The sequence below is a fragment of the Erinaceus europaeus genome, chromosome 12 (genome assembly GCF_950295315.1).
Source record: "Erinaceus europaeus chromosome 12, mEriEur2.1, whole genome shotgun sequence".
Classification (NCBI taxonomy): domain Eukaryota; kingdom Metazoa; phylum Chordata; class Mammalia; order Eulipotyphla; family Erinaceidae; genus Erinaceus; species Erinaceus europaeus.
In genome coordinates, this window is record NC_080173.1 from 82047539 (window position 1) to 82060810 (window position 13272).

The window sequence follows — 13272 nt, forward strand, 5'->3', positions numbered from 1 at the left end:
TGGGGCCTGGCACAAGAATTTATTATTACTATTACTTTTTTATTGTTACCAGGGTTATTGATAGGGTTTGGTGCCTGCATGATGAATCTGTGATGATGGTCACCCCCCCTTTTTCCTTTTTATTTGATAGAACAGAGAAACTGAGAGAGAAGGGGGGAAGATAGAGAAGACACACTTGCAGGACTGCTTCACAGCTCATGAAGCCTTCCTACTGCAGATGGGGGTTGGGGATTTGAACCTGGGTCCTGTGGCTTTATCCATGCTGTGGCACACGTGGGCCACTTGCTCCTTTTGCTTGCTGAGGGCTATTCCACAGCTTGGACATACCACCACTGCTTATCCTTCCCCAACAAAGACATGTGGGTTCTCACGCTGTAACTGCAGCAAGTAAATGGCTTCACTTAGACTTGCACCTTCACTTTCCATTTTTCCCAATGCAGCTCTGTGAGAGTCCCTCCTCCTCCTCCTGTGAGAGCTGCAGCATGGGGCACGTGGAGCCACCAAATGCCGGCCTCAGGGGCCAGGGGAGGCCATAGGCATTTTGGCAGCTGCTGTCCCCTCACCAGCAAGAAGTGTGTCTGAGCTGGACTTACCCCGGAATTCCCTCCTGGGCGAGCAGCTGCGAGGTAGGAAATCTGTTTACCTTGGCTGCCCCATCTCGGCCTGCCGGACTCCATGCTATGGACTGGACAAGGCTGGACTTGGGCAAGCCTGGGTGGGGTGGAGGCAGCCAGACCTCGCTGTGAGCTCCAGCAGCTGCTGTGAGGCTGAAGCTGCCCCCTCCCACGAGAGCTCCCTATATCCCTCGGAGCTCTCAGTCTCTCTGTCCACCATGACTGGACCAGCTAGATGGTCACACTCTGAGGACCACAGGCTCTTCATCTGTAAAATGGAGGGAGCCTCAACCCCATCTCACACAACTGCTTGAGAACACTGGGAGATAAGAATGGTTGTTTTTGTTTTTGTCACCAAAGCACTCTGGCTAATGGTGATGCTGGGGATTGAACTCTGGTACACTGGGCATGAGAAGTTTGCTGGTTTTTTTGTTTTGCCTCCAGGGTTATTGCTGGGGCTCGGCGCCTGCACTATGAACCCACTACTCCTGGAGGCTATTTTTTTTTCCATTTTGTTGCTCTGGTTGGTTTATCATTGTTGCGGTTATTATTATTGTTGTTATTGCTGTCATTGGATAGGACAGAGAGAAATTGAGAGAGGGGAAGTCAGAGAGGAGGAAAGATAGACACCTGCAGATCTGCTTCACCGCTTGTGAAGCAACCTTTCTGTAGCTGGGGAGCCAGTGGCTTGAACTGGGATCCTTGTGCCGGTCCTTGAGCTTTGCACCATGTGCGCTTAACCCACTGAACTACCTACCGCCTGACGCTCGTCTGCTGTGCTTCTAATGGCACTATCTCCCCAGTTCCCCAAACTTTCATTTTATTTATTTTAAAAAATTTATTTTATTCCCTTTTGTGGCTCTTGTTGTTTTATTGTTGTAGTTATTATTGATGTTGTCATTGTTGGATAGGACAGAGAAATGGAGAGAAGAGGGGAAGACAGAGGGGAAGAGAAAGACACCTGCAGACCTGCTTCACTGCCTGTGAAACAACTCCCCTGCATGTAGGGAGCTGGGGGCTTGAACCGGGATCCTTACACCGGTCCTTGCGCTTCGTGCCATGTGCGCTTAACCCACTGCGCTACCGCCCGACTCCCCTGTTCTATTATTTTTTTTATGCCAGCTAGCAAAGAAGAGAGATCAGAACACTGTTCAATTCTGGATTTGGGAGTGCCAGAGGTTGAACTTGGGACCTTTGGGTCCTTGTGCATGTAAGCCCAGTGCCAGCTCCCCAATCACTTTGGGAAATCTTGTAGGAGGAAGGTCGGGTGTTGGCGCACCTGTTGCAATGTGCAAGGACCCAGGTTCAAGCCCCCAGTCCCCACCTGCAGGGGAAAAGCTTTTTGAGTGGTGAAGCAGTGCTGCACGTGCCTCTTTTTTTCTTTCCCTCCCCTCTCAATTTCTGCCTGTGCCTATCTAATAAGTAAAGATAATAAAAATATTAAAGAGAATTTATTATTAAAAAAGAAAAAATCATGTAGGAGGGAGAATTTTACTGCCCTCCCTGCCTCCCCCAAGACCTGGGGACTCTTAGATCGGGCCCTGCTTGCACTGCTCACGGCCGGCTTCACAGATGATGCATGTAAACAGTCCCATAGAGTTCTGTACTTTTTAGAAATATCCTGTCTTTGGTTTAATGTTCTGTTGGCACTATTACAAAATTTCATTTATTTATTTAGGTATTTAAATGAGAGATAAAGATACACACAGAGAGAAACCAGAGCACTGATCAGCTCTGGCTTATGGTTGGTGCTAGGGGATTAAACCTGGTGCCAGGGAGCCTCAGGCATGAAAGACTTTTGGCATAACCACTGAGCTATCTCCCTAGTCCCATTAGGAAACTCTTTATCTTTGAACAAGAGGTTCCACCAATGATAGAGCTGGTTCTGTCTCTGGCCCTCTGCTTCTTGGCAAGACTCAAGTCTCCTTCCCAGGGCAGCTGGGTGGCACGCAGCACTTTGATGAGTGTTTTCCAAGCCCGGGAGAAGGGAAATAAGGAGATGGAGACACATGGCTGTCCCCTTCCCAGAGTCCCCCTCCTGAGGGCAGGATCACTTGGCAGCAAAGAAGGCCCTTGGACAGCTAGTGGAGGAATGTCTTGGGAAGCACAGCTGAGCTGGACTCAGAAAAGCAAGTGGTGAGTGGGATCCCAGAGTTTGAGGAGAAGCAGGAAACACAGTGAGAGGACCTTCAGGGAGATCAGCCAGGGCTGGCAGTTCCTCCTGTGAGGTAAAGGGACCCCGGATGGTCAGGCTCCAGGCCTAGCCCAGCCCCAGGCTGAGTCATGACCCTCCACCCCAGCCCGTGTCCATAGAGGGACCATGTGAATGTTAATGTTTGCAAAGGGCTTTGGACACCAACACAAACTATCAAATGTCTGCATGTGATGCAGGCTAACTCGTCCCCGCCAATCCTGCAGGGGTGGCCTCTACCAAATCTCATCTCAGGAGGGCGGGGGGGGGGGAGAGGATTCCCAGTAGATGATGTGGACATGTCAGGTCTGCCCCAGACTTGTTGGTGTGGGAGCCCAGGTTGGCATGCAAGGGAGATGAGACCACAGCCCAGGAACAGACATGACAGGTCTTCTGTTGCCCCAGGCACTCAACCTTTATTTTTCTACCAAACTGCTGTCCTTGGGGGCCACAAGACCTCGTCTCCCCCAGCATGAAAGAATCTCTTCAGCCCTCCCCTCTCCAGAACCCAGGGGGAGAGAGAAGGGGGGGGGGTGGGCGGTTTGCACAGAACATAGAGGCCATTTGTCTGCAGAGCAAGTCTGGGGGGACTTTGATTCTGGGGATCAGAATGTGATGTAGGTCTCTGACTTACGTGTAAAATAATCACTCTGTACATTCTAGGAGCAGGCTTGGTCATCTATTCTCTGTTTTCTTCTCTGCCAAGCTGATTTTTGCCAAAGGGGCAAATGCTGAGTTAAGAGAACACTTCTGCTCATGGAACACTCCTCTCCTGCCCTCTGACCTGATCTAAAGGGACCCATGTTCCTCTAAGGAGATGGGGAGACGAAGAGAAGAAATGTCCTCAGGGACTGAGCTGCTCACAGTGATAGCTTTTCGGCTCACTGGTGTGTGGGATGGAGCAGTGGGCAGTGAGGCCAGAGTCCTGGGACTCAGAACCATGCAGCAGTGCCGGCCTTGAGATGACCCTGCACTGGATCAGGGTACAAGGCCATAGAGGTCTGGCAGCCAGGGATGTCGGGGTCTCAGATGGCAGGGCCCCACAGGGCAAATCCACCCCTCTGCCTGGCAGGCCAGGCTACTGGCGAGGGAACCCAGAGCTGAGGCAGGCAGCAGGGCTGTCACCCAGCCAAAGGGGTTGCTGCCCTGCCCTGCTCTTCGCCTGTGTCCCTCTCTCTGACCCTTTAGCTCCCTCCACACGTAAACAGGAATAGGATCAAGCCCTCATGAGCCGACTTTGTGGAAGCACAGCAGAGTGGAAGGGGCTGATGCCTTCCGTGTGCACAGCTGCGCCCAGATGGCCCCCTTCCACCCGTGCTGACCAGGCCTCAGACCAGACAAGTGAGAGAGAGCAGAGTGGCCCCCAGAATTCCCTCCCCCCCATCACCATGGAAACACCCAGCCTCTAGGCGAGGGAAGCAGGCTCTGGAATGTGCTCCTGGCTGGAGGGCTGGAGGGCTGGAGGGCTAGGTTCTCTGGAACTGCTGCCACCTCTGGCTCCTGGGCAGACCCCTCCTGGGCTGCAGACCCAGGTCAGAGCTTCAGGAGAACTTCTCAGGAAAATCCTAGAGCTCCCAGTCAGGTGGCGGTGAGACCCCCCCACACTCCAGGCCCAGGAGCAGGCCAGTAGAGGGGGTAGCAGACCTGGGCTGGGCCAGGTGAGCAAGCGGGGAGCGCAGTGGCAGGTGGGGGTGAGCGCATGGGCACCGTCAGTCTGAGTTACACACCGGAGACTTCGTTCTGCCCCCGACACTCACTTCTGGTCCTTTCCTTCTGGAAGAAAGACCCAAGGGCACTGTCAGATTGCTCTTAAGAGGCTGCTCCCTCTCCAGACTGCCTCCTTCAGGCCCCCTCCTTGGTTGTGGCCCCGGGACAGCCTCACCCCTTCAGGCATCTCTCCCCCAGGTCTCAGAATCTCCTCAGCCCCAGCTGCCACTCAGAGAAACTCTCTGCATGTCCCTGCAGCCTCCTGCATGCCACTTGTCCCCACCATACAGACCCTACCCCATGCACATCCTCCTCTCCTCTTAGCTGGAAGCATTATTTCCCAGCATCAAAAGGCCCAAAGATCTGGGCATCCTTGTCCCCTGTCCCATCCTAGGTCTGCAGGCTTCACTCCTACCCTTTCTCCTTCCACTCCCCCCACCAAGCCTCCAGGAGAGCTGCTCTCACCCCATCCTACTTCACCATCATCCTTCCAACCCTGGCCTCACGTTACAACACTGGCCACCTGCCCCTCCCATTTCCTTCAGTGTGTGTCCCCTCACACACTGAACTCTCCCAGAACTGTCCTGCCTGGCCTCCCCTGGCCTCCCCCGAGTCCTAGGCCTCTGTTTGACAGCTGCTCAATCACACCTGGCCAGAGCCAGGAGGTGGGGCAAAAGGATGACATCCCCCCACTCCTTGGGATAACCTGGCACCCGCATTTCTCCCTTGTAAATCATGAGGGAAATCGTGAGCTTCAAGCCCAGCAAAAATTTCCCTAAAAGGCCACACAGCTGGCTTGGGAACGTAACAGGGTCCCTTCTCTCACTCCCGCCCCGACACGCTTTAAGGAGGCCCAAGGGACTACAGCCACATGGGACATTGCCGTCCAGGCTGCCAGAGGGCAACCCCCCCCCCATCACCCCAGATCTCTTTCAAGATAAACCTCTCTGGACCACGATCAGCAGCTCAGATTAACGAGGGAGGTGGAAACATTCCCGGGACCTGCTCATGGTTCGGGACACAACGTCTCCTCACAGGAGCTCAGCACGCCCCCACCAGACTCCCTGTCCTTAGTCACGTCCCTTCAGCTGTCCTCCTGGGCCACCCCAGACCCTCCCATGCTTATGCCTGTTCTGGACTCCCTGTTACCTGGGGATGAATGCCCAGTGCCTGAACTTCCAGACCCTGCCACACTCTGGCCTCACTTGTCCATCCTGCATGGAGCCTCAGCTCCACTAGAGATGCTCAGCTCTTTCTTCACAGCTCCCACCCTCACCCCTATTTTTTCAAGTGGACCATGGCCTCATGCATGCATGATTCCACCCCTCCCAGGTTGCTTTTTTTTTTTTTTTTTTTTACTCAGATAGAGATAGAGGCAGGAAAGAGATGCTACAGCTCCAGAGCTTTTTTGGGGTCCATAGCACCTCCCACATGGTGCCAAGGCTGGACCATGTGCACAGCAAGACTTTACCCAGTGGGCTAGCTCTCCAGCCCTCACTCTCCTTTACAGACTTCACTCAGCCCTGCTTCTCCTGGAGGCAACATCCAAATCCAGCCCTCCCAAGCTGACCTCCCCTGCTGGGGTGAGGGGCCCCCAAATCACAGTTCTCTTCCTCACTGGCTCAGACAGTTTAGCCACAAGCAGGACTATTTTCTTCACTCTTAAGTTCTCTCAAGAAAATGTGCAGAGCCCCTTGGTAGCAGTAGCTTCTCAGGAAGGTTCTGGAGAAAGTCAGAGACTCTGCTCTAGATGTTCATGTCCCCAGGGCTGTCAGTGTGGGCAAGACTGAATATCTGGGGAGTTGGCAGAAGGCTCACCTGGTAGAGTGTATGCTTAATTGTGCCTGAGGACTGGGGTTAGAGCTGCAGGTAGTACATGAGAGCACCATGGTAGAGGAGAAGTTTCACAAGCAGTAGAGCAGTGCTGTGGTCTCTGTCTCTCTGTCTCTCTCTCCCTCTCTATATCTGCTTCTCTATAAAAAGAGAAATAAACAAATCCCTCCCCAAGACAGGCCAGTGGGTTTCCTGACAGGCCACCCCTGTGCTCCAGCCAGAGGTGGGGAAACCCTGGCCTTCCATGGATGGGAGTTTCAGCAGAGACCCATTTCTTGAAGCCTCTGTATCTCTCCAGGCTATTCCTAGAGAGTGAGCCAGGAGGAGCCACACACTGATTTTGGGCTGTTAAAAGAGAGACAGAGAAAGAGAGGACAGGGCCAGGCAGTGGTGTACCCAGTGAAGTGCACATGTGACAAGGCACAAGAAACTGGGATGAAGCCCCCAGTCCCCACCTGCGAGGGAGAGGCTTCACAAATGGTGAAGCAGGGCTTCTTCCCCTCTCCCTTTCTATCTCTCTTTTCCTTCTCAAGTTCTCTTTCTATATCAAAAAGAAAAAAAGAAGTGGGCACTGGAAGCAGTGGACTCATTGTGCAGGCCTGGTGACAAAAAAATAAGAAAGAAAAAGAAAAAAGACAGCATATTTGCGGCTTGGGGAGGGAGCTGGCCAGTGTGGGAGATGGGGGCCATCGATTTCCTCGGCCTTGTGGAACGACAGGCACGTGATCTATTTATAGCTCCCCTCCCCTGGGGTTGGGACACATTCCTGCCAGAGGTGGCCCTCGAGGGCCCACCAGGCTGCCCAATCCCAACCACTGCTGGGCCCAACCCAGAAGCCACCATAGTGATGAGATCATGGGGAGGAGGGGTCACTCCCAGGACCTGGAGTCTCATGCCCCTGCATCCATCCTCCTTCTCTGGGGGATGTGGCAGCAGACATGCCTCTCATCTCCTCTCTGAGGCCCCTGGCAGGGGCAGTGGGTGGATGCTATGCCCCAGTCTGCTCCCCTGCCAGACTGTCCACCCCCAAAGCATTGGTTAAGAAAGATACAGAACTCTGAACTCAGCAACAGAGAAGCTCCCCACTCTGTCCTCCCACGAGGTGACACCCAAGAGGCCAACCCTGTGTGTTCTGGGGTCCAGGAGGTGGTCGGCGGCTGCCCACTCCATGCCAGGGAAACTGTCCTGAGAATGCCTGGATAGAGAGGGGTGAGGTGCAGGGCAGTCAGAGGCCAGCAGGGGGCACAGGAGGCCTGGCTGTGCAGGGAGGGAGGCAGGGGAGGCCAACAAGGCGGCATGATGCGGGAGTAGTGCTCCCGCCAGCTGCAAAGTGATTCTAGCCCCTGCAGCGCAAGGCCCTGAAGACCCTCGCTTCCAGAGCCCCTGCTGGTGTCCACGAGAATCCCCCTGGGCTGGGCAGACATGGAGGCTGAAGTGGGATGAAGTGGAGCTGACACAGGCCCACTGCAGCCTGGAAGCAGAGGTGACAGGGAAGCAGGTGGGGGATGAGGAGGGCTGGGGGCTGTGTCCCCCCTACTCACCGTCCATGTGGTGCCGGGACAAGTACTTGAGGGCCTCATCCAGGAGGATGACGGGCAACGAAATCTGGAGCACCACCACCCACTGGCGCCCACTCAGTGGGGTCACCTGGAAAATGAGCTTGAGGGCAGAGGAAGGTGTGATTAATGAGGTGTCGGCACCTCTGACATTCACCCAGGTCACCCCGGATGTGACAAGCAAGGCCAAGGTGCCTACTGGAGGCTCCACCTCCAGACCTTCATCCACAAGTTTTCCTGTCCCTGAATGGCCCCCCTGCCTTCTGCCCTGTGGGAGGGGGAGGGAGTTTGCACCAAGAGAGAAGGTAGCCCTTCTTCCTGCCCCACATCCAGGGACGGCCATCTCTTCTGGTCCCCAAGTGCGGGGCTTCTAAGAGAGGCTGGCTAGGGCCTGGGCCTGGGAAGAGGATATACACACACACACAGACCCCTCATCTTCGGACACTGCCTGCCATGCTGATTGGGCTCCATGCAGTGACCAGCCCAGGGAGGGTCAGAGGACTAAGACCCCGTTCCCCCAGGAGCCAGAGGAGGGTAGTGAGGGCGGGTAACTCACAGGCAGGGGTGGCACGAGCAGGATGAGGAAGTGTAGCGCCATTGACATGGCCACTGCCGCCAGCAGCCAGGGGTTGAGCCAGGGCGGCATGCGCAGCAGTGACTGGTTCTCTGACACGCTGCCAAAGGCACAGGGCACTCATCTCAGCCGGGGTCAGGGCAGGCCCTCCTGTGGGCGCCCCTCCACCACCCACGTGGACAAGCAGAGGGGCCCTCCTGGGAGGCTCTACATCCACCAGGGGTGTCACTGCTTGTGTCCATTCAGCCCCTAGGGGCCTGTCATGGGGTTTGGACCTTTTAATGAGAGGACCCTGCTCCATCCCTCAGACCTAATCCTGGCCCCTCTATGTCTTCAGACACCAATCCTATGGGCCCCGATTCTGGCTCCACTGATGCTCAGAACTCTCTTCTGGATCCATCCGACCCTCAGCCTCCCCTCTCCAATCCCAGAGCCCACCTGTTGAGCGCGTTGCACATCTCAATGGTCACCAGCACAGACAGGGCCATGGTGGTGGGGAAGCGGGACTCAAAGACCTCGCAGTCAATGCCGGAAAAGAGCGGGTTGTCCTCCGAGCACTTGAGGAAGTTCCTCTGAAGGTACAGAGATGGGGGCAGTGTGTGGAAACTGGGGAGCCTCCCTCCCTCCACCCTCTATCCCCACATCTGGGGATTCAGTACAACAAGCCACCCAAGCACTGTCACAGGGCAAGCCCAGGGGCAGGTGATTAACCAGAATGGAGGCTGCAGGGCTGCAGTGTGTCAGGGAGAAGGGCGGGTCTTTCTGGTGCAGTAGAGAGAAAACAGCAAGGGGCACCAAGCGGTGGTGCACTGGGTTAAGTGCACATGGTACAAAGTGCAAGGACTCGCACAAGGATCCTGGTTCAAGCCCTAGTCTCCACCTGCAGGGGAGTCGCTTCACAAACAGTGAAGCAGATCTCTCAATTTCTCTCTGTCCTATCTCCTAAAAGGCAGAGAGGGGGGAGGGGAGAGAACAGCAAGCATGAAGCTGGGGAGAATGACAGGGGGCCCCAAGTTCCAGGGGTTACCCTGAAGATGCACAGGAGGAGGTGTGTAGCCAAGTATCTGAGAGCATATGAATGCATAATGCAAACCAATAGCAAAACCAGTGGCGTGTCTTAAAAACAACATGCATGAGTAGGATTCCCCTTTGCTGGGTAAACAGATGTAGGCCACAGATGCCTTCGACCAAGCTGTCATGGAACTCAGGCCCCACCAGACCTGCCTACTGCTTGTCTCAAGGACAACTGTCAGTGACAAGTTCACTAAGAAGTCCTCGGGGCTCCCTAAAGGAAGCAGCCCTTACCCTAGCAGGCCCAGGGAGTTTCCTTCCTGTTTATAAACCTCCCTCACAGATTCTGCTGTGATAAGATGCTGGGCTGAGGACACGCAGGAGAACTTCTGTCTTACCCTCTCCCGTATCCCAGTGAGAAAGGGCAATAAGGAATGCTCACAGCTGAAAAGCTGCATCCTCCAATAATATAAACCTGCCCTTAGGAGTCTAATCTGAACACAGGGATCTTTTCAGCTCGGGGTCTAGAAGCTGGGGCCACAGGCTGTGAAAACAACCCTGCAAAAGCAATTTATGGGAGTCGGGCGGTAGCGCAGTGGGTTAAGTGCACATGGCACAAAGAGCAAGGACCGGCATAAGGATCCCAGTTGGAGCCCCTGGCTCCCCACCTGTAGGCGGTCGCTTCACAAGTGGTGAAGCAGGTCTGCCGGTGTCTATCTTTCTCTCCCCCTCTGTCTTCCCCTCCTCTCTCCATTTCTCTCTGTCCTATCCAACAACAACAGCTATGACAACAATAACAACTACAACAAGCAAAACAACAAGGGCAACAAAATGGGAAAAAATAGCCTCCAGGAGCAGTGGATTTGTAGTGCAGGCACTGAGCCCCCGCAATAACCCTGGAGGCAAAAAATAAATAAATAAAAATAAAGCAATTTATAAAATGGCCATCATCTGACCTCCTGCCTAGGAAAAGCATCCCCCTTTTCCCCCACGCAACATGAAGAAGGCTGAGGGGACACTGTGGGTCTGGAGGAGAGGCTGCTGCCTCTTCTCCCTTTCCTCAGATTGGATGAGAGAAATTATGAAAGGCTGCGGCTTGGATTTCTTTCTGTAACAAAGAGATTGAGCTTCTCTTTCTCATTTAAGACAGCGGTGGTATGTCTTAAAAACAAAACTCTAGTATTTGGGGCAAAGGTACAAGTTTTTATTTGGCGAGGACCATGGCACAGGGAAAACATCTTAAACTTCAAACATTCCCACGAGTAAGAGAGTCAAATTGTCCTGCTAGTTCTGCCACAGCTCTCAGGCCCTTTCCCCCAGATCCTAATGACTTATTACACATGGACACACAAACAGTACACATACATACACACACACACACACACACACACACCCCTCTCATGCCAGAAGGGCACGCTTAGATCCTTATGCATGTACACAGGGAAGAGGATGCCCACTAAGGTCACATTCAGATGTTTCTGCCTGTCTACAGCTTTGCACGCACTCTTCCCTGCCCTTTTAATTTGCTTCAGACATACAGACAAGAGAGACGTCACAGCACCACTCCACCATCCAAGGAGCTTCCCTGGACACCCTGGTGTTCCTATGGGGTACCAGGGTCTAACCTGGGAAATTGACCATGGTAAAACACAGTCTACCAGGCAGACTAGACTTGATGCTTTTGACAGAAACACCCTGGTAAGTTGAAACCTTCTGGGTCTCACCACTGTGCACCTGCTACCTACACACATTAGCTGCAGGTCAGAATCTAGCCTTCCAAAATGTTGACAGAGGACAGGCTCAGGCCTGGACCTTCCTCGAGTTTACTGGGAGTCCCATGAAGAGGCAGAGGGCTGTTTCTTTAGGTGAAGCTTCATTCTGCCCACTCCTTCCTTCCTTTTATCCCTTTATCCCACATTTCCTATTTATCTTTTGTATATGTTTCTTTTTTTTTTCCCTCTCAAGCCATTAATTTTTTTAAACTATTTTTATTTATTGGGTAAAGACAGCCAGAAATCAAGAAGGAGGAGGAGATAGAGAGACACCTGCAGCCCTGCTTCACTATTCATGAAGCTTTCCTCCTGCAGGCGGGGACTGGGAGCTTGAACCCAGGTCCTTGCGCATTATAACATGTGTGCTCAACCAGGTGTGCCACCACCTGGCCCCTCTCAAGCCAGGACAGCTGCCATGGTGGCACCAGGGGCTCTGGGCCTTAACTGGCAGTGGGCTTGGGGTGTCTCTCTAACATGCTCCTCTATGTGTCTGGCTTGATTGAGCAGGAAGACAGCAGGCAGCAACTGAGATGGGGACAGAGGAGAGGAACCGGGATGGGAGAAAGACCGACAAGCTTGCCTGTGAACTTGGTGAATGCAATGGATATCTGATGGTAGGAGGCTGTGAGCCGGGCTCAGAAGAAAGATGGACAGGGTGGGGGGAGGGCTCTGGAGATGTGAGAGTCTTAGTACCAAGGATAGTAACAGAGACAGGACAGGAAGAAGGCAGAAAAGACAGTTCACATCCCCCCTCTTCTGCAGCTCCCTGAGATGCCAAGTAAGCAGAAGAGCCTCAGTTTGGAGCCCAGGCCTAGGGGGCAGGGGGACCAGCCTTCAGGCACTACTGCCTCGGGGGCGTGCTAAAAAAACGGGGTGGGATAAAAAAGCATACCTACCCGCCTCTATTAGAGGTAGATGCTGCAGAATTCCAGAAGTCTGAGCCTCCCCAGGAAGGGTGTGAGGGATGCTGACCCAGCCCTCACGAGGAGATGCTGAGTCCTGACACTCCCAGAAATGGGAGAAAGGGCCAGGGCCCCACAACTGGCTTTGCCAGTTCTGCCACCAAGGCTCTTTCAAGGAAAAGGAATACGTTGGCTGGTCACAGAAACAGACTAATGGACCTCAGCTGAGAGCAGCTCTTAACTTACTCCTAGAGCTGGCACAACAGAGGCAGGCACCTGCCAGACAGGCGACTTCAGGGGTCAGTGGGTTCCTTCTCCAAGAATCACGTTGGCTGCGGGGGACTGGGTGAGAGCCCAGGAGATTCCCCATCTCCCCCTGCCTGAAGCTTCCCTATTTAGAGGTGCATATCTCTGAGACCACAGTGTTCCGGAGCTGAGAATGTTTGGAGTTTCCCCAACAAAATTAAGACCCTCTGGGAACTTATGGCCTTTGGTCCCCACTTCCAACTAATGGTGGGAGAGGATAAAGACTCTGCTCTGGCCAGGGGCAGGGGTTGCTGCGCTGCTATGTTAACTTCTCATGGCTTCTGGGGTTGGCCCGTCACGCCACTGAAGTCTATATATTTGCATGAGGGTGGGGTGGGGACGGGCCAGTCATGGTGTTTGGCACTACTGGAACTCCCAACCACAATTCAAGCTACTTGTGACACACACACACACACACACACACACACACACACACACACATAAACTCCTGAGTCTCCCCTCGCTTACCAGCTGGTAGAAGGTGATGTGAGGTCCATCGGCATCATACAGGAACCACCAGGTGGCGGCAGCCACTGTGGCCAGGCCTACGTATACTGCAGGGAAGGTGGGAAGCCATTCATTTCCCTTCTGTTGTCATTCCCTCTACTTCTGTGGGGGAACCATCCCCTCCCCTGCATAGTCACACCGTTTGCAGCCACCTATCTGCAGTGCCACTGGTGACCCAAGCTGGGGGCAAGGAGAGCAGATCTGAGATTTTATCATGCTGTTGAGGAAGCACTGTGATAAAAAGCTCTTTTTGGACATATTTGGGGATGTAAATGAGTAAGCATAAGGGGTGGAGCTGT

At 53.8% G+C, this 13272-nt stretch overlaps 1 protein-coding gene and 1 long non-coding RNA gene across 6 annotated transcripts in view; one reads left to right on the forward strand and one right to left on the reverse strand.

The window, feature by feature from the left end:
* LOC132542034 (uncharacterized) overlaps window positions 1-13272 on the forward strand; it is a 460964-nt gene that overhangs the window by 139897 nt on the left and 307795 nt on the right. The window lies entirely within an intron of this gene.
* The window catches only part of ATP2A3 (ATPase sarcoplasmic/endoplasmic reticulum Ca2+ transporting 3), a 46932-nt gene continuing 36856 nt past the window's right edge, over window positions 3197-13272 (reverse strand). For 2 of the 5 annotated variants that reach the window (XM_016187800.2, XM_060204171.1), the window contains 6 exons: window positions 12935-13020; window positions 8914-9047; window positions 8458-8575; window positions 7887-8004; window positions 7468-7540; window positions 3197-4578 (listed from right to left, as the gene is read on the reverse strand). In XM_016187800.2, the coding sequence (XP_016043286.1) occupies window positions 4515-4578; window positions 7468-7540; window positions 7887-8004; window positions 8458-8575; window positions 8914-9047; window positions 12935-13020 (593 nt within the window). In that variant the 3' untranslated portion in view covers window positions 3197-4514. The remainder of the gene's footprint in view (window positions 4579-7467; window positions 7541-7886; window positions 8005-8457; window positions 8576-8913; window positions 9048-12934; window positions 13021-13272) is intronic. The other 3 variants (XM_060204170.1, XM_007521073.3, XM_016187802.2) reach the window with 3 other exon arrangements.